Consider the following 21128-nt stretch of genomic DNA (forward strand, 5'->3'; position numbering starts at 1 on the left):
CTCGATCCAAGTCTGGGTCCGAATATTGGTGCAATTTCGACCTGTGCTCCCACCCCTCGGTGTCGGGAGGCTAGCGTGGTGGGGGTGTCCAGCCTCCTGAAGAAGTAAATGCCTCCACACCCTGTCCCCACCCCACCACAAGCTGACCAGAGCTCCCTAGGGTGCGGCCTTGTTGGGGAGGGCCTGGGGTGTGCGTTCTGGGAGGGGTAAGAAGATGCGGGGCGGGCCAGGACCCCGGTTGGGGCGCGGGCTCCGGGGACCCGCGCTGCTGACGTCAGGCGACTCCTTAAATAGAGCCCGCAGCACGCTTGCCTCGGCATTCCCAGGGAGCCCTAACGCGGCCCTCACCAGCGCCACCTTGCGGGCTGCCGCCAGTCTGCACTGCCAGGCTGCCGCTGGGGTTCGGAAATGGGGCTTCGGGCGTTGGGTGCGCTCCGAATCCAGCGCGTCCAAGACCGGAGAAGCGCCGGGAGCCGCCCCACCGCCTGGAGCCCCGTCGCCTAGGATTGGGCGATGTTGGAGGCGCTGCCGCCAGTCCCCAGAGGAGCCGCCGCCCCCCAGCCCCAAGGGCAAGGTGCACGTCCCGCTCGGCAGTTCCCGGAAAAGACCGCGCCCCCCACTTCCGACCCTCGTGGCCCAGGCGGCGCCGCTCCAGCCTTTTAGGCGGCCGCAGGGCCCCAGGAACTCCGCCGCCCGCGCCCCCTCGGAAACCATGCCCCCCGGCGCGGGCCCAGGGAGCCATGGCCTATAGGGTCCTGGGCCGCGCGGGACCACCTCAGCCGCGAAGGGCGCGCAGGCTGCTTTTCGCCTTCACGCTGTCGCTCTCCTGCACTTACCTGTGTTACAACCTCCTGTGCTGCTGCGACGACTTCGGTCGGAGTCGCCGCCTCGGCGCGCCCCGCTGCCTCCGAGGCCCCAGCGCGGACAGCCAGAAACTTCAGAAGTCCCGCCCCTGCGATCCTCTGGGGCCGACTCCGAGCGCACCTGCAGCCGCTGTACCCGGCCCGCGCCTCCCGGCTTCCAATCTCTCCGGCTTGCCCAGGCTGGGCACCAAGCGGCTGCCCCAGGCCCTCATTGTGGGCGTGAAGAAGGGAGGCACGAGAGCCGTGCTGGAGTTTATCCGAGTGCACCCGGACGTTCGGGCCTTGGGCACGGAGCCCCACTTCTTCGACAGGAACTACGGACGCGGGCTGGACTGGTACAGGTAAGGAGGGGAGTCCCACGCCGCGCCCGGTTCCCAACCGGCTCCATTCTTAGAGCCACCCTTCCGTTTTCTCTCCCCCTTTACGCGGCTTGTTGTGTGGGTGCAGGCTGACACGTGGGGGGATATTAGAGGATGAATTTATCCATAATTTTCCGTTTTCTCCCTCTGTACAAGCTTTTTCTTGACTGGCAAAGGGTCGTTATCACTGGAGTCGCCTGGAGGGAAGGGAGGGCTGGAGCCCAACCTCGGAGTAAGCCGAGGGAGATGACTCTGGGTCCAGCCTCTGGTGGAGCAAGGTGCTCAGGGAAGGGTCAGGACGAACACGCACTACCTACGCACAGCCCTCTCCCGACTGTGCTCAGGTCTTTCCTGGCATGTGAAGGACCCTGAGAAGGATGGAAAATTAGAACAGGACGACCCCCTTGCGACGGGCGTGGTGTTTGGGCAAGGTCGCCGTAGTACAGGCCGAATGAGAGGGCATCCATGGAGGTGCCGAAATGAGAAACTTCTCCTTTACAGGCTCATTTGCAGCTCCAGATGTGTGCTCTCGTAACTGAATTGAGACCCTATCCCTCTGACCCCGAGTTAGGGGCTTAGAATAGTGAAAGGAAGCCTGCATTTGAGCTTCTGTCACTTAGCTTGAGCAAATTCCTCAAACTCTTTGAGCCTCGGTTTTTTCATTCATCACATTGGATAGGGAAGCAGTCCCTGCCCTGTCTGCTTCCCTAAGCCTTTCTAAAGTGCTTTAAAAGTGCAACGCTGGGTGATGCTTTTAGACCAGCCACCAGTGTGGGGAGTTTGGGATACTGGTGGGCACTCTGAAGATTGGCCAGTCGTGGGGCAGCCAATCATATGTAGACTTCTCCCACTCCTCCTCTGCACTGCTGGGGATGAGAGCCACTGGTTGTGTTGTCTGGGCATAGACTGAAGCTTCTGGAAGGTGACAGTCTCTGCTGTTCAATGTCCATTTACCTCCCAACCACCGTATGGGCTGATCAAGGCGTGCTGGGGGCTGGTGTAATATATGGGTTTCCCATAACACATGGTTCACAGAATTCTCCTGACCATTCCCTTGGCTCTGTGAAGACTTTCTAGAAATGTCTGCATAGTAATGGAACTGGGAAAGGGGTAGGTAACATGGTAGCTGCACAGTAGCTGAGGCTGATTTAAAATTTTAAATAATTTTTTAAAAGAAATTATAAAAGTAAGCCTTTAGGAAGTAGAAAGTCCTAAGTATATTGGGCAAAGGACAACTTCACTAGAAGGACCACACTGGGCTCATAATACGGGGTCCTGGATTTGCAAGAATGGAGGCAACGGGGCTGACCTGTCACCTTTGCCAGCTAGCTTTCACTGGTCATGATTGTGAGGGAAAGGGGTGGAACCTGGGCCTCAGTCAGGAGGTAGACAGGCATAGTCTGCCTCCAGTGGAGCCCAGCCGGGATAGCTGTCTTAAGGGTGGCCCTGGCACCATTATGTTGGCTCAGTGGAATAAGGTGGCCCAAAATGGCAGTTCCTGTGCTTTCCAAGCTGGCATCCCATCTGGGCATATGAGGTGAGCAAGGACAGAGTGGGACCCAGACCCCAGGATCGGGGAGGCCAGTGGGCCTGACAGCAGAGTCTTGGGTGTATCAGCCATGGGCATACTCTAATGAATGGCAGTTTCCTTGAGAGGAGATCATTATGAAACCCTTTGCCAATGTAAAGTGCTTTTTAAGTACAAAATAACAAAATTATGAGCATCTGGCTGTTAGATATTGTGCCCTTCAGTAAACACCTGCACCCTGTGTAGTCTCTGCATTCCCCTCTCCCCATTCCACCATAAGCATCACACCTCAGGCTTCCTGCCCAGAGCTCATGTCACTCAGGGATGGCTGCTTTTTATTTTTAACCGTGGCATGTGTGATTCTAAGCCAGCTTAGCTGTGAACCTTAGAGATGGGAGCCGTGCCTTTTTTTTATAGCACATTTGGATTCTGCTAAAATTCTCAGCTGAGTCTTGGTAGGTTTTATATAATATCAAACATACTGACAGCTCTACTTCTCAGGGTCTGACTTATCCTCCCTTTCCCCCTTCACATTTCTAAGAGAACAATTAGCTCAGGGGTCTGGTTGTGAATTGCCAGCTATGCTAAGGTAATATTTCCCCATTTAAATTCTGTTTCCATAATTTCCAGAACATTTTTCTCTATGTGTTTTATCCTTGATTATCACTCAAATAATATACATTAATTGCAGAAATGGTGAGAATTTCTGAGGTCCTATAAAACCCATGTTCTCACTCTATTCCTGAGTTCCACAAGTTGAGTGGCAGATGATATGATGCCCCTCCCTGCCTGCTGCCCCCACTCTTTAACATATGTGAACAGTGAAGCCCCAAAAGGAAAGAGCATGTGAAATGGGGTCACAAAGCAAGTTGATGAAAGCTAGGACTAGAAGTCCCTGGCACACATGTGTGCACGGATGTGTGCATTTCCTACCAAGTGTTCCAACCCTGCTCTGCACAGCTTGCCACCAGAAAGCCAGTGTCCACTGGGTATCCTGGCCAAAGAGCCTCTGTACCCATTGTGGTGGACTGTGTTTTCCAAAAGTGGAATTGCACAGTTGATGATGGTGCATCTCATGTGACCTGTCCCTGCTAAGCCCATAGGGATGACTTCCTGGGCCCAGAGGCCCAGATCGATGGACAGTGGAAAATTAATAGCTTTACCCTCAACCCAAAGGAGATACTTCTTTCTGTGGGTGGACAAAGATGACCCAGGATTTGACAAACAGTGCCTGAAGGCAGGGTAATACAACCAGAGTTACACCACTGGCCAGAGAGACCAAGAAACAGAGCCTGCACCTCCCGTGATCCCAAACTGGAGCCTCCCTTGGGAACCAGCCCAGGTCAGGCCACCTAAGGAGAGCCTAGCCCTCCGTGGTGGCACCCTCCCTGTAGGTATTTACTAAGATCCTTTCCCAGAAGCTTATCTCATCTGTCCATCTTACCTGATTCCCTTCTCCCAATTTCCTCCCCACAGTAGCAGCTGGGCTTGCTTACAGGATGGGGCCAGCTAGCTGCTTGGCCAGGTAGGCAAAGTGAGACCACCCTGACAAAGCAACCAGGATAGGACCTGCCAGAGGCTGGAAATGGTCACATGGATGCTGGGTGATTTGAGGTTGAGTGATCTTTCTGAATCTCTATTTCCTCGGCATAGAAGGACACCTGCAGTTACTGTCACAGGAGGTTCGTTCAGAGAGTGAATGAAACACTGTATAGGAAAGTTCCTGGAACTTTTATGGGGACCTAAAGATAAGGCAGTGATGTTACGACTGTTGCCACTGTTACCCCTACTGTTTCACTACCAACATACCTGTTATCCCTGTCAGTACTATTAATATTGAAATGATCAGTTTCTGGCCCCAGTGCAGTCACCTGATGGGGCTGAGGAGTTAATTAATTGCTACAAAAGTACTCCCATGACTCAAGGGTCTTGGCCTCAAATTCTACTCTCAGCTCTGTTTTGATTTTATTTTCATTTTTGCTCTCTCCCCATTGATAAAAAGTCATTCACAGTTCTGGCTGTAAGTTTGCTCACCTTTAAAATGGGAATGATGCCTGACCTGCTTTACAATCTTGTAAAAATCAGTTAAGACAGTATATGTGAGAATGCTTCCCCTGATCTGAGATTATATTTAGGGTGTTATCATCCACTAAGGGTTGGGAGTGAGACAATATTCAGGGTATCTTTTATAAAGAGATACAAGCTATGCCTTTTCTGATAGTTTTTAGAGTGTTGGGGGAAGCTGAGTTTTGTGTAAAGTGTTTTCTGTTTTGCTAGTGTTCAGCAATGGGTTGGGGGCGTGGGAGCATTGTGGAGAGGAAGTGAATCTTCTTTAAATGCACTGAAATGCCAACAAGAGCAAGTTAACATTTGATAATCGACTCTGCTCTGGTGTCAGCATTTTGATAGATGAGCACATTCTGTAAATTTTAGGCTCCACTCCACTGCTTATTTATTTGTTCAGTGTGGATGGTATTCTGGGGATGGTGTAAGACAAAGAAAACACAGTGCTTGCCCCAGAGACAACCATCTAAATAAGAACGAATAAAAAACACAGAATAATGTCTATCACTGTGTCCAGATCATTTCAGTCTAGAAATTAATACTTAAGGACAAACTTTGGAAAGAAATAACACCAAAGGCAAAGGTGAGAGAAGTAGTTCATGCAGAAGGCTTGAATTGTCTTTAACAAAGTGGTCGATGTGTGACACACACTGATCCATGCTTGTCGAGTGCACACAGGTCACTGTCCATGTAGATTAGTCTTCAGAAGGAGTTTCCTGCCTCAATCCAGGAGGACAACATACATCCTGATTAAGTGGAACCATCGAGTTCGTAAATCCCCACTCACCTTGCAGCTTTCTGTCAGCCCCAAGCACTCTGAAAATACACTAGTTCTGCGCATGTGCAGTTCTTGTCAGGCACTGAAGAACACAGAATGGGCCAGCAGAACTGTTTTTTCGAAGAGCTGGCTTTGCTCCCTCTGGAGCTTAGAGAGATGGTGGAAGAGCTTCAGTGAAAAAATTTTTTAAAGAATGGGCTTTCCCTTAGGTTAAAAATGTGAAACTATCACTTACCATAGATTCTAAGGAGCATATTTCCCCCCCACACACACACATTGTAGAAATTAGGATGTCTGATGATGAATGGGATCTTAGCTTCAATGATATACAGTGCTTCCATATTGGATGGAAATCTTCTCCCCAGAGATGAGTTCTGTGCTGGAGACCCACTGGACCAGTGGTGAATGTCTGGCTCAGCAGGGGCCCTCATACCCTGCTTGTCTCTGCAGCCAGTAGCATCTCTTCTGGTCTAGGAACTATACCCATTTTTGATGTTTGATTGTCACCTATGCCATCTCTCTCAAAGCATCTGTCCTGAAATGAGGGAACATGTGGGCTGACACCCACCAGCAGATAAGATGCTATGGTAGGCATGTTCTTCACGGGCTGCTAGACCACCCAGCTACCTAGAGGCATATCCCAGGTCTCTAACAGGTTCTGGGTGGAGCCAGTGTCCAACAGGTGCCATTTACCTGCATGTTTGCTGATCCTCCATGCACAGGCATGCAGGACTGTAGAATGATTTCCTTGCCTTTGGTTAGACCCCACAAATTGTTCCTGAATGGTTGCATGACAGAGTGGGTGGGAAGGGGTGGAAGTACATGTTTCTCTGTTCTTCAGGGTCCACTGGAGGACCTGGAGGGAGGCCGCCTGGACAAGTGAGGGCTCAGCCATAGGGGCAGTGGGTAGATAAGCTCTTGGGCTGAGTCCAGCTGGAGGGTCTGAAAGGTCACATAGTCAATCTACCACTTTGGGACTCACTGTCTTCCAGAACTAGCCCCTGGACAGATTAATTCGTTTATTTGTCACATACCTGCCATTGCCAGGCTCAGCACCAAGCTGCTGTGGGCCAGCTCTGCTGTTCCTTTGTTCTCCTAATTGGCTGTGCTGATGGGCTCAAGTGCTTTGTAGTCAATGGGCAGCCTGACAAGGTGGGTAAAAGCCACCTGTGAGTGGAAATAACTTAGCATTTCAGAGGTAATTGCTACCTGTCAAGTGACACAGCTGGTCTATTGGTCCAGGGCGGCAGTCCCAGGGACTTTCTCCACAGGATAATGGCATAGAGAGAGGGGCAAGGGGAAGTTACTGACCATGTTTTTCCAAGGAACATGGACCAGAGGACTGGTTGTGTTAAATGGGGCTTGAGTGTCACATGGATTTCCTGGGCACAAGTCCATTCATTGGGAGTCTCCTCCTAAGCTTTGAAATCAGAGATTCCATCTCAGTGCCAACAGCCACCAGCTTCCATGTGTGAGGAAACTAGGGGTGTCTGTTCTGGGTACAGGCCTGAGGATCTCTCCCTACTATCTTCTGGGGGTTGGCATCACGCCCCCATGCTCTGAGGGTAGTATTTTCCAGGCTTCAGATGTTCTTGTACTGCCTTCCTGATATACGCCCAAACCCAGCATGTCCTCTGCTACTATTCTTTTACTATTTTTAGTTAACACACTTAAAAATGATAATTTTTTCATAAAGAACTGGGCTTATTTGTATTCCCTTCAGTGTGTATTTTAGAATAGATAATATGTTCACATAATGTAAACTTCAAATTGACAAAGGATATTTAATGAAATTATTCTCTTCTTTCCTAGCCTGTGACCCTGCCATATGCTTCCCTTCCCAGAGCCATCACGGTGTCTGTTTTTGTGGACTCTCCTAGAGGCACACTGTGCATTTGTAAACCTAACACACATTATACAGATATAGTTAAAATACATATTTGTGAAAACCAACTTTATTTGAAAACCACCCTAAATGGAAAACCAGCATTAGTTGTCATAATTAGAAAGTATCATAAAACTAAATAGATTGACAACAAAAGAGTGCTGTTGAGTTTTGTTCCCTAAGGTGACTAGAATGTTCCAAGCCTGCCCCATCTTTGTTTAAAAAAGAATACTTGGGCTTGCTACTAGTAAAAGCAGTTAGAGACATACTAGTATCAGCGTGAGACTTTTCCCCTGGTGTAATCAGAAGGCGTGAAAGTGAAGTGGAAAAGATAAGGCATTTTCTCCCTATGAGATTCAGTGATATTTAGTAGGTCTATGTCATACCTAAAATTACTGAGATGGGGTGCATACCAACACCATGGAGAACACTGCTGGGGTTTACAGAAAACCCAGCTTCAGCAAATCTAGCCATGTTTCTCACTTTCAGTTCCTTTGATGTGTTAGTGATAAGAAGAGACAAGCCAAAAGAAAAGTCTGAACAAATATGAACATTTTGACTTACAGTATTTACAAGATAGTCTAGCCTTCAGAATAGCAGGGTTCCCTGAAAAAAGTGTATTGCAGGTATTTACAGAATACCCCACAGGTTTCTTCACTACTCTCACTGGTAGAAAATCAGCAGTGTCCCCATGATTATATCTACTTGGATCATTATATACCTGCAGGCATCAGTGTTCTAAAAGTAAGACAGCAACTTAGGGGGAAGGGGCTATGCCTTGATTTTAAAAAATTATAAGGCTCATAAAAAGAATGAAATATTACCATTTGTGATAACACGTGTGGACCTAGAGGATATTATGTTTAGTGAAATAAGTCAGACAGAGAAAGACAAAGACCATATGATTCACTTCTATGTGGAATCTAAAGAATGAAATCAACAAAACAGAAACAGACTCATAGATGCAGAGGAAGGTTGCCAGATGGAAGGTGGGTTGGGGTACGGCTGAAAAAGGGGAAGGGATTAAGAAGTACAGATTGGGACTTCTGGCCAAGATGAAGGCGTAGGCAGGCACACTCTGCCTCCTCACACAACCAAAAGAAGGACAACAACAAATTTAAAAACAAAATACAACCAGAACTGCCAGAAAATCGAATTGTGTGGAAGTCCTACCACCAAGGAGTTCAAGAAGAAACATTCATCCAGTCCTATAGGAGGGGCAGAGACAGGCAGCTGGGTGGAGAGGACTCACAGCAAGTGGTAACTATGTATGGTGTCAGGTGGTACTGGAAATATTGGAGGAACACTTTGTAAAGTATGTGATTGTCTAATCACTATGCTGTACACCTGAAACTAATGCAAAGTACCAGTAATACTGAATGTCAACTGTAACTGAAAGATAAAATTGTTGAATCAAGTATTTAAAGTTACAAAACAATAAAATTATGAGGCTCATGTAGGACAGGGTGTCTTTAAAGTGTCAGGATGCAAAGTTCCTTTTCCTCCACTCTACAATGCATGGTGTGAGGCTTAAACATAGTGGCAGGGCAAGGTATCACTTTGCTTTCTCAGACAGTTTCGGGTCAACACTGTCCAATGGGAAGACACTGTTGTTTCTCTGTACATACATTCTTAGCTGCACAAACAGGAACTCCACTGGAGAAAATTGTCCCTGGGACTTCCCATATATTGTCAACAGAAGCAACTTAGACAGTGTCCATGAGAGTGGAGCTTCCTGAACTTGCCTTTTGTTGGGCAGATAGTCATCAGCACTGATGAGGAAGGGACTTTGTGCTCACTCAGGGTTCCCTGGCCTCAGTGCCTACTGCTAGGTGCGAGAGTCCCAGTCCCACCCTGAGGCTGGTGGGGAGATGCACAGGCTTTGGTGGCACCATGCTCCTCAGGGAGCATTTGTAGAGGATAGGGAGAGCAGCCCAGAGTCAAAGGCAGGGATGAGGTGGATTCAAATGCAGATAAGGACAGCAAAGCGTCAGGGGAGGCCATTTTAGCAGTGATTCAAAGTTCAGGCTTTTGAACCAGAATGGACAAATTGGGATTTCAGTTCCACGATCTGCCATTTAAGTGCCCACCAGCTAATGGCTTCTTTGTGCCTCAGTTTCACCTGCATACTGGGACAGATCATAATGCCTATCACGTAGGGCTGCTGTAGGGAGGAAGTGATTAAGAACATGTGAAAGTGCTCAGATTCTTTCTGGAATGTGAAAGGTGTCCAATGAGTGTTAGCCGTCATTATCTGTCATTGTTTTTGTTTTTGTTTTTTCATCATACTTTTACTGAGCTAAGTGCTAAGGACCTAGGGTTGAGTGGGCTACAGATCCTGTCACTTCATTGTTTGATGGGGTCATTAGATGTTCTTCGATATTTTGACATTAAGTCAGATGGTGACAGGTACCATAATAGAGATACCTATTGGTTTCTCTATAGTAGCATGAAGAGTAGACAAAATCCAATCAGGGGAATTTGGGGACCCTTCCTAGAGGAGGTGGCACATTATTTCAGTCTCAATGGGCATATAGAACTTTTGCAAGGGACAGGTAGTCTTATAAGGATGTTTTTTCTAAATATATTCATCCCATGACTTCACCTTTGCTTACAGTCAAATCACAAAGTAAAGTTGGTTCAGATTACTTTAGTTCTGCACACATTTATTGACCACCTACTCTATGCCAGGCACTGTGCCAAGCCCTGGAAATGAAGATGAGAAAGAAGATCTCTTTGTTAATGGGCTGAAGGGGCAGGCAAGTCCAATAGCAAGACTTGCTGAGAAAGAGAAAGCTCCTAGCAGTGTGGGGTCATGGGTCAGGGGCCACCACCCAGGGTGGGTCAGAGAGGCTGTGTGGGAGCTTAGGCCTAGGCTTTAGCACTCTTGCATTTGCTGTAGCCCAGATCTGACTGCTTCTCATCATGCAGGTTCCAGTTCAATATTACCTCCTTAGAGACAACTTCCTGAGCCACCCAGTCTGAGCTAGCTTACCTTTCCCATCACTACCTTGTTTTATTTACTTCATACTTCTTATTGCAGTCTGAAATTATCTTGTTCATTTTTCCTTTCACTAACTGTCTCCTCTACTATACTGAAAAGTCCCTGAGAGCAGAGATCTTCTGTCTTGTTCATGCCTGTTTCTCCAGAGCCTGGAATGGTTGGTGCCTGGCATACAGTAGGTGCTCAATCAATAGTTGTTGGGTATATACAATTAAGTGTGAGGGACGACTAGGAACCACCAGGTTCTGTTCCAAGGCCACAAACTGGCCCCAGCTTTTTATTAGGCTTCCACATGTGGGTCTTGAGAGACTAGGTGAGAGAATACAGGATACAGATGCTGGTGACTCAGCCATTGCTTCCACAGTTACCATACTTATTGGATACCTACTCTGTGCTGGGCACTGTTACAGTCACTGGGGAGAGAGCAGGAAAAAAACCAGACAAAAATTTCTGTGGTGCTCACTTACTATGGGGTGGGGAGGAGATGGTTAATAAATGAATAAGTACATCACATCTATGGCAGATGGTGAAAATCGAGTGCTGTGGAGAAAGTACAGGGAGAGAGGTGGGCAGGGAGGGTGCAGTTTTAATAGGTGGGTAGGGAAGGACTCACTGGGAAGATGATATTGCAGCCAAGACCTTACATTTTAAAAAGATCCCTCAGGCTTTTGCAATGGTAATGGTTGCATGGGGTCAACGGTGGTGGTGATGAAGACAGCTATCAAGGGCTTACTGTCTTTCTGGCCCTTTCAGGTGACAGGCTGGGGTTTGAGTCTAACATACTACCCAGGACAGACCCTGACATGAATGACCAAACATCTATCTGCAGGCGTCCTTGACCTAACCAAAAATGGAGTCGTGTTCTACTGTAACTTAAAGGCTTCAGATCCACCCCCGAATAGGTGGTAGATGTTATAGTCACTCTTTCTACCAGTGTTTGAGGTCTTTTTTAAAGGTGGCGTTCTTAGGTAACCTCTTGAGATCCTAGGAAGGTTGAATTAGCTTTGCTTCTAACTTGACCGAGTATGCATCAGTGCGTGTGTCCTCTGGTTTCTCATTCTTTTTTAAAAAATTTAAATTATTTTATTGTTCAATTACAGTTGTCTGTATTTTCTCCTCCCCCCTCCCCTACCCCCTCTAAACCCTCTTCCCTCCCTTGCTTCCACTCTACCCCTTGGTTTCGTCCCTGTGTCCTTTATAGTAGTTCCTGAAATCCCTTCTCCCCACTGTCCCCTCCCCTGTCCCCTCTGGCTGTTGTTAGGTTTCTCATTCTTGTTCCAGCCTCAGCAACATGCATGGCAACGTGGCTGCCTTGATGGTGATGCTGAATTTAGGGGGCTTATGTGTGTGGTTTCCTTCACCATAATGTCTTTCTGCAAGCTAATCAGGACCCAAATCTCCTGATTCCCCAAAGCTGCCAGAGTGTGGGGAATGTTCTCTGCTTTGGCAGCCTCTTTGCATTATGTTTCTGCTTTGATGGTTTTAATGAAGATATGAAATCATCTCTGAGCTTTCATTTTGCTGGAGTGAGATGGCTTAAAGTGGGGGTAGCATTTCCCAGGATCAATCTCCATTTTCAGAAGTGGTTGGTTAAACTCTCTGCAGTTTATGGCCACTTCTGGCAGAAATAGTGTGCAATCTGAATTATTAATTCTGTGAAAAAATTAGTTAAGTCATTGCAAAGCTCTGTGGTGGCAAAATTTCAACTTCAAGCCCCCTTCCTTATTTTTTCTCTAGCACTAACATCTCTGTTAACCAGTCGCTCTTGGGCAACATGGCCAAATGTCTGCCTGTCGGTCATTTCTCCAGGAGCAAAAGAACCCGACATAATTCAATTGTTCTTTCCTTACAAGAATGAAGAGGAGGAAATAGGCATAAATGACCCTGGGAAGTACTTATGTCAAAGCCACTTTTATAGGTACTCCAATCTGGATGTGAGTCATATGACAACTGTGCAAGTTCATATGACAACTTCTGTACCACATGAACCACTGAGCACCTCTAACCACTCTGGTGGCTGATGCCCATGGAAGTGTGCAGGCGGATGGACACTCTGATCTGTTCTGAATATGACACTGGGAGCTGAGGACAGTAACCCAGCTGCAGAGGGCGCCTATCCTGTGTAGAAGCAGTTTGGAGCAGTGATGGCATCACAAACTCAGCATCCTCAGGGACTCTGGGGGCACAGCCATGAATGAATGAAGTTGACTGTGAGGAGAGAGGGGGAATTATTCCACTTACACAAGTCCCATTTAGAGAGTGTGCTGGTCCTGTTGGAGGGAAATTGTCCCATTTCGAAGAGACGACCACAAGTCAATTCCAACAGACATTTTGTGATCCCTGTATTGCCAGATCTTTTAAGTTTTGCTGTTTTTTAAGAAAAAAAAACTTGAAATGGCATTTTAAAAATATGAACTGTAAATTTATAATTGTGTTTTACTGATTCATGATGGTTATAGAACACTTGTGGACCAGGAAGGACATGTTTGTGGGCTAGATGTTAGCTGTAAGATGTCCTTCCATGACTCGTAGAGGGTGGGCCTTAGAAACAGGCTTTACCACTTTGTCATCCTGCTTCTGGCACTTATTTGCTGCAGGGTAAGCTGATTCACCTTTCTAAGCTTTGGTTTCTTCTTTATAGACAAGGATATCAAGCACTCTTACCTCCTAAGTTAAGTTGTTTTAGTGACTCAATGTCATAAGTATGTGTTTGATCTTATTACTGTTGTGGGTCCCCCTTCCTGGGTTGTGCCTGGAAGAGGTATGACCATCATTCAGCTGATGAGAAGGCCTGGAAGACAAGAGGCATAACTTGGACCTTTGTCAAGGTGAGGAAAGCTGGGGTTTTCTCAGGACAATGGAGAGGTGCAGAAGCTGGAGCCAGGATGACCCACAGTTGGAGGAACCCATTTGGTTGTAGAACTGACCCTGAGAGGGGAAGTCAGCAATCTCTGTGGCTCCTCATCATCATTCATGTTCACACCTTTAAGGTCCCTGGAGATGCTGAGTTTGTAATACCATCTCTGCTCCAAGCTATTCTCCACAGGATAGAAGCTCTGTGCAGCTGGGTCACTGGCCCCAGCTCCCAGTGCCATATTCTGAACAGCTCAGAGCTGTCCATCCTTCTGCACATTTCTTTTGGCTTCAGTCATTGGATAGGGTAGAGGTGTTCAGAGAAGCACATTTTCGAGATGAACTTGTACAGAAGGCAAACACCTCTTTGATTTGGTGATTTGGTGTAAAAAGAAGTCCAGCCTGGAGAGAGGGTTCTTGCTAACAAGGAGAGGCTAAGGGTTAGACCACAAAGGTCAGCCTTGGGGAATTTCTGTTCAGCCTTGATCAAAAGTTGGCACCTGCAGAATGACAGAAGAACCTTGGGACAGTGGTGCAGAGGAGTATAAAGGGAGAATATGATGGAGAAAAGAAGGCATCCACCCCACAGGAGAACAAATTGTGTCAGCGATGATGGAATTCCTCTTGAAGCCAAGCTTTGAGGTGAAGGGAGGCCCACTGGGATTAGTTGCAGGATCGGTACTGATAGTCCGGAGGCATGCACCATTGCAGAAGAGCTGAGTGGCCATCCAGCTTTGTCTTGCCCCTGGGACAGTCTTTCTAGGCCTCCACAATCACAGCATCATCAAATTCTACCTAAAATCTGACACATGGTTCCCCAACTTTCAGTCATTTGGGTGCCATCTTCGTGATTTATTTTTGGATGTATCCACACATATTGAAATCTTTGTTTACTTTACATGGTATCGAAGCCCATTCATAACTTTTGAGTTAACTTATTTACTTAAACACAAAATTTTCTATCATTATCCTAAAGGAAAACCAAAAAGTAGCCATAAAGACCAAATGGTGCAATTAAATTACCTGTATCATGTTCTGCCTCTTTTTTCTGTTAAAGAGAATCAAAACTATTAGAGAGGTGTTAACAACATTTTAGCACCTCAGACTTTCTCCATGATGTAATCAAAAGATTTGATCAGAATGAAAATGGAAAGATAATTATTTTCTAATGATGTGATTAAGTGGCATTTAAAGTAATGTATGTGTGAGGTCTAAATGTTTTTTTTTAACCACAAGTGGTTTGTATCCCCTAGTTGAGGAAATGCTGACCTGCCCACCTAGGTCCCTCTCGCTTTGATGTCACTGTAATATTTTTATCATACTTGCATGTCTTGGTCCATCAACAGCTTGGAGGGGACTGGCTGACGTTACAAAGTCTGGGTGGTTTACCAAGCTGTGATTCTAATTTAAATTGCAAATTGGTGGGGCATCACGGAGAAAGCGAGTGCCTCCAGGAAGAACTGGGGGAACTGATCCAGCCATGCAGTATTTTTAGATCTTCTCCCCAGATCAGTTTTGTATAATTTTATCTGGACTCTGGGTTTGATAAGTTGTAATATGTGCTTTTTAAGATATTATCTGAGGCCTAACCCAAAGTTTCCTTGCAATTCCAACTTAAATGACCCAGGTAAAACTTTTATTGTTTCTTTAAAAAATGGTGACTTGAATGAATCTCAAAGACATTACACTGAGTGAAAGAAAAGTTATGTATTGTATGATTCAATTTATATGACACCCTCACAGAAACAAAATTAAAACTACAGAGAACAATCTATGCCTCCCCAGGGTTGGGGCAGGGGGAGAGTGTGACTGTCAAGAGACAGATGAAGGAGTGTTGGGGCTGTGGAATCATTCTTTACTCTGACTGTGGTGGTCACATGAATCTATACGTGTTAGAATCCATAGAGCTGAATACCAATAAAAAGTCTGCCCTACTTTAATATACTTTTAAATATAAAATAAAAAGTAAAACTTTATTTTATAAATATCCATGATTATACAACTCAGCTACTGAAGGGCATCCATCCTACCCCCTGAAAAGAGAGTGATACTGATTGTCAGAGAGACCTAGCTTCCAAAATTTTTGAGTTCACAAGCCTTCCCAACTTCCATCCTTATTATGAGTCAGAATCCAGAATATGAGTGGCCTTCAAAGCTTCCCTGTCCCACAACCATGTTCCTAACTGATGCTATGATCTGAAGCAAAGGTGGGGAAGATTGCATTGTGGTCTGGGGCCCTGGTGGCCAGCATGGCTGTCCCACCAGGCTATTTACAACCTTCTGACAGCATGTCTGTCCTCCTGACCACTTCTGGTTGTAATCAGCCTCAGGACTGAGCTAGAAGCATCCCCCTGCTGACCCCACCCTTCAACCTGAGCCAACTCAGCAGGGACAAGAAGGTCCTGAAATGTATTCTTTCCAGCCAGAGCTGGGGAAGAGCAGTCACCCTGGACTGGAGATGTGCAGAGTCCTCCTCCCCAGTCCTTGGTAAAGAACCCATGGTTCACACAGCCCCCATGCCACAGACTCTACTCTAGCTGCTGCTAAAGATGGGCCACCAGTTGTGTTCTCTCTTTCCATGGCATCTGAAATGGGACACAGAGACCATGTTGGCAAGGGGGGGGGCATTGAAGCGAAGCTGTAGTGCTTGCACTTGATACCACAAGGCAACCCTGTGACCTTTCACAAACCTTGCATTTTACTGGGTTAGTATGAATGGGTTTATTTTCCTTGGGTGGCTAAGACACTACTTGCATGATTGTGCTGAAGCCACAGGGGCTGGAGGCAAATATGTGTGTGTTGCCAGTCTGTGGGTTATGATTTGATTTATGGAAGCAGCTGTAGTAAGTCAGGAGCCTGTGCAGCTAGGGAGCAAGGTCACAAGGTGGGGTGTGACCCGGAAATAATTTAACACAGTGGTGGGGATACAGTGATGGGGAGGGATGGAAGGTGGGACTGTTCAAGTCCTAAACCACAGCAGAGCAGAGGGTATGTGCACAGACATGTTGGAGGTTCCCACCCTCCAACAGCTCTACCTCTGTGTGAGCTTGTGAGGGAAACATAGCCTGTGTTTCTTAGCATTTCCATTTTCCTGTAGATTGGTCTATTTGGATATTCATGGTAACCCATTTAAAAAATTATCATACTGCATATCCAGATGTCTGACATCTGTTATGGTTACTGTTATTCCCAATATATAAATACTTGTACTTTTTCTGAATATAATTCATCTCTAAGTAAATAAATAAGCAAACAAGCAAATAGAGGTATATGCACATGATGCAACACAGTATATAGCAGATAAACATACATACTGAAATATATATGTATATATATATATAAATATCGTATATATACTGATATAGAAAGTTCTCAAAATATATTATTTAGTTAAAAATAACAAGGTAAAGAATATATGTTATCTTTTGTGGAGAAGGGTGGCAAGGAATAAAATATACTCAAATTTTGTAATTTATGCATAAGTTAATTCTGAAAGTATACGTAAGAAACTAATAACAACAGTTTCCTGGAGGTGAATTTGGGTGGACAGGGACAGAGTAGGAGGAAAATTCTTTACTACATACCTGTTATACATTTTTTAGCTACATCAGTATATTCTTTGAAAAATTAAAACAGAAATTGTGCATTGTGGAAAAATTAGGAAATTGGTAAAAGAATTAAAAAGTTACCCACAATTTTGCTTCTGGTTGTAACCACTGTTAGTATTTTGCCTTTTATGACTACAGACAAATCATGTGTAGACTTTTATACCATTTTATACCTAAATACATACATGTTGTGTTACCATGTTTTATACACTATTCCATAATTTGCAATTCATTTAACCAGAACACATGGATATCTTTCCATGACAGTAAGTATGGATCTACAGAATCATTTTAAATGCTTATATAATTTAGTCCTATAGCTATACCATTGTCTATTTAACCAAATCTTCTACTGATGGATATTAGGATTGTCCCCATATATTATTATTTAAAAATAAAAATGACAGCAGCAAGGCATTTTATCTATTTTCCCACCCAGGATGAATCTCTTGCAGAAGAATTTTTAGGTTTGAAAATAAGCATGCTTAAAAAACAAACATTTTTTGACATAAATTGCTAGTGATCCTCACACCTTGACAATATAGCTGAGGTATTTATACTTCACAACCTTGTCAGCACTATTAACGATGTATTTGATCTGTGCGATTTAACACATGAAAATGATCTCCTTTGCATTTGGAAATTTTTTGATAGCTATTAAAAGTGTTTATTGCCCATTTGCATTTCTTTTCTAAAATTTTAGTCACTTGTTTTTCCTGCTGGAGATTTTTCTTTTAAAAAGACAATGCTTAATGACTAAAGATGCTTACCTGGGTTGCCTTTTATTGTCATATCATTTCAGAAATGTTTCTAATGGGTGAATAGCATTGGGTTTTATATTTTTATCTAGTCTGATATAATCATCTCTCAATAAGAGTTTATATTTTAATTTTTCTTTTTTGTTGAGATCCTCTGCCAATTTTTTTGGCATTTAAAAAATATTTTTATTGATTATGCTATTACAGTTGTCCCATCTCCCCTTTAGTCCTTTCTGCCATGCACACCCCCTCGCACCCGCTTTCCCCGCCTTGCCCCCACTTCATGTCCATGGGTTGTACAAATAACTTCTTTGGCTTCTGCGTTTCCTATGCTATTCTTAACTTCCCCCTGTCTATTTTGTACCTACCATTTATGATTTTTATTCCCTGTACCTTTTCCCCCATCTCCTCCCTCCCCCTCCCCACTGATAACCCTCCATGTGATGTTCATTTCTGTGATTCTTTTGCAGTTCTGTTGTTTGCTTAGTTTGTTTTTTTCTTTTTTCTTTATTTTTTATTGTTGTTCAAGTATAGTTGTCTGCACTTTCCCCCCACCACTCCCTCCCCCACCCCAGCCATCCCCACCTCCCTCCCCTGATTCCACCCACCTTGGTTTTGTCCATGTGTCCTTTATAGTTATTCCTAAAAACCCTTCCCCTTTTCCCCCATTATCCCCTCCCACCTCCCTTCTGGTTACTGTCAGTTTTTGTTTTTTTCTTAGGTTAGGTTGTTGACAGTTGTGATTTTGTTGTCACTTTACTATTCATATTCTTGATCTTCTTTTTCTTAGATAAGTCCCTTTAACATTTAATATAATAAGGGCTTGGTGATGATGAACTCCTTGACCTTAACTTGACCTTATCTAGGAAGTGCTTTATATGCCCTTCCATTCTAAGTGATAGCTTTGCTGGATAGGGTAATCTTGGATGTAGTCCTTGCCTTTCATGATTTGGAATACTTCTTTCCAGCTCCTTCTTCCCTGTAGAGTTTCTTTTGAGAAATCAGCTTACAGTCTTATGGGAACTCCTTTTTGGATAACTGTCTCCTTTTTTTCTAGTGGCTTTTAAGATTCTCTCCTTATCTTTATTTTTGGCTAATGTAATTATGATGTGCCTTGGTGTCTGCTCCCTTGGGTGTAACTTCTTTTAGACTCTGTGAGCTACCTGGACTTCCTGGAAGTCTATTTCCTTTGCCAGATTGAGGAAGTTCTCCTTCATTATGTTTTCAAATAAGTCTTCAATTCCTTGCTTTTCTTCTTTTCCTTCTGGCACCTCTATGTTTCAGATGTTGGAACGTTTAAAGTTGTCCCAGAGGTCCCTGAGGCTTTCCTTGTTTTTCTGAATTCTTGTTTCTTCATTGCATCCTGGTAGAATGTTTATTTCTTCCTTCTCTTCCAAAGAGAGTTGATTTGAGTCCCAGTTTCCTTCCCATCACTGTTGGTTCCCAGTATATTTTCCTTTATTTCACTTTTCATAGCCTTTCTTTTTTCTCTATTTTGTAACCATACTCAACCAATTCTGTGAGCATCCTGATTACCAGTGTTTTGAACTGTGCATCTGATAGGCTGGCCATCTCTTTGTCACCTAGTTGTATTTCTTCTGAAGCTTTGATCTCTTCTTTCATTTGGGCCTTTTTTTTTTTTTGTCTCTGTGGGGCTGTTCTGTACTCAGGGGTGGAGCCTTAGGTGCTCACCAGGGCTGGGCAACTCACGTGCCTGTGTTGTGGTGCTATATGTGGAGGAGGGGTCCAAGAGGAAACAATGCCACTTGTTCAGCTGTTTGCAGGCTTTTAGTCACTTCTGCCACCACCCACAAACAAATTGGGCCCTTCTAGTGCTGATTCCCAGGTGGGTTGTTTTTGTATTTTCTAGGACCCTGTGGGTCACTCCAACCAACTTTCCTGTGAGGCTGGGAGTTTCTCACTGCCACTCCCACAAATTTCTTCAGTCAGAGGTTTTGAGGCTTTATTTCCCCGCACTGGAACCCTGAGTTGTTCGGTCTATCTCACTCCCCACTTGTTCCTCCCAGTTTATCTGCATGCAAATGTGGGACCACCTGCTCTACCAGCTGCCACCTCACCCAGTCCACCTACTGCTGCCTTGGATACCTAGGTCCTCCAACTGCCACCTTGCCATGAGTCTTCTCCACCTCAGCTGCCTGTCTCTGCCCCTCCTACTGGTCTGAATGAATGTTTCCTCTTTAACTGCTTGGTTGTCAGACTTCCATACAGTGTGATTTTCTGGCAGTTCTGGTTGGTTTTGTTTTTAAATTTGTTGTTATCCTTCTTTTGGTTGTGGGAGAAGGCACAGTGTATCTTCCTATGCCTCCATCTTGGCTGGAAGTAAAGAGTTTACATTTTTATGTAAACTTTGATGTGCTCTGATTTTCAGCATATTTGGACATTTTCCTGTCATTTCTTGTCTTCATTTTCATTGTTTATTCCCTCCTCCCCTGACTCTCTATTATTAGATTAGTGAAGAATTCTTTTCTTTTTTCCTTTTCTTCATGAGGTAACACTGATTGACAACATTATGTAAGGTTCAGGTGTGCAATATAATTTCACATCTGTATATAATACATCATGCTCACCGCCAAAAGTCTCACTTCATTGTTACCATACAGCTGATCCCTTTACTCATTTCACCCCTTTGCTTTCTGCCATCCACCAATCTGGTGTCAGCCTTTGTGAGTTATTTGGTTTTTCTAATTTAAAATATTCTACATATAAGTAAAATCATGTAGCATTTGTCCTTTTGCAACTTATTTTACTTAGCATAATACTGTCAAAATCCATCCATGTTATCACAGACGGCAGGATTTTTTAAAAATGTATTGTTGTTCACTTACAGTTGTCCTGCCTTTTTCCCCATTGCTCACCCCTACCCCTTTGTACCCCACTCCCACAGCCAGTACCCCCAATTGTCCATACCCATGTCTCCTTTATTCGTACTGCTTTGCTTGCCACTTCCCCTTCTTTCCTTCTTCTCACCTCGCCCCCCTTCTCCACCCTCTGATCACTGTCAGTTTGTTCTTTATTTCCAAGTCTCTGGTTTTGTTATGATTGCTTGTTTGTTTTGTTGATTAGGTTCCACTTATAGGTGAGATTATATGGTGTTTGCCTTTCACCACCTGGCTTATTTCACTCAGCATAATGCTCTCCGGTTCCATCCATGCTGTTGCAAAGGGTAGGGGCTCCTTCTTCCTTTCTGCTGTGTAGCATTCCATTGTGTAAATGCACCACAGTTTTTTTTATCCACTCATTTCCTAATGGGCACCTAGACTGTTTCAGAACTTGGCTAAAAACAGCCTAGGTACTTAAAACTCTGCTGTAAATAATGGGGTGCATAGGTTGTTTTGAATTGCTGTTTCAGGATTTTGGGGGTATAGTCCCAGTAATGGGATTGCTGCATCAAAAGGCACTTTCATCAT

At 44.8% G+C, this 21128-nt stretch overlaps 1 protein-coding gene across 1 annotated transcript in view; it reads left to right on the forward strand.

Annotated features, from left to right (window-relative positions):
- Positions 1-336: 336 nt before the first annotated feature.
- Positions 337-21128, forward strand: part of HS3ST2 (heparan sulfate-glucosamine 3-sulfotransferase 2) — a 123118-nt gene continuing 102326 nt past the window's right edge. The window contains exon 1 of the mRNA XM_037028422.1: positions 337-1204. Within this exon, the coding sequence (XP_036884317.1) occupies positions 741-1204 (464 nt within the window). The 5' untranslated portion in view covers positions 337-740. The remainder of the gene's footprint in view (positions 1205-21128) is intronic.

The sequence above is a fragment of the Sturnira hondurensis genome, unplaced genomic scaffold (assembly GCF_014824575.4).
Source record: "Sturnira hondurensis isolate 20B ecotype Veracruz unplaced genomic scaffold, ASM1482457v3 Scaffold0019865, whole genome shotgun sequence".
NCBI lineage: Eukaryota > Metazoa > Chordata > Mammalia > Chiroptera > Phyllostomidae > Sturnira > Sturnira hondurensis.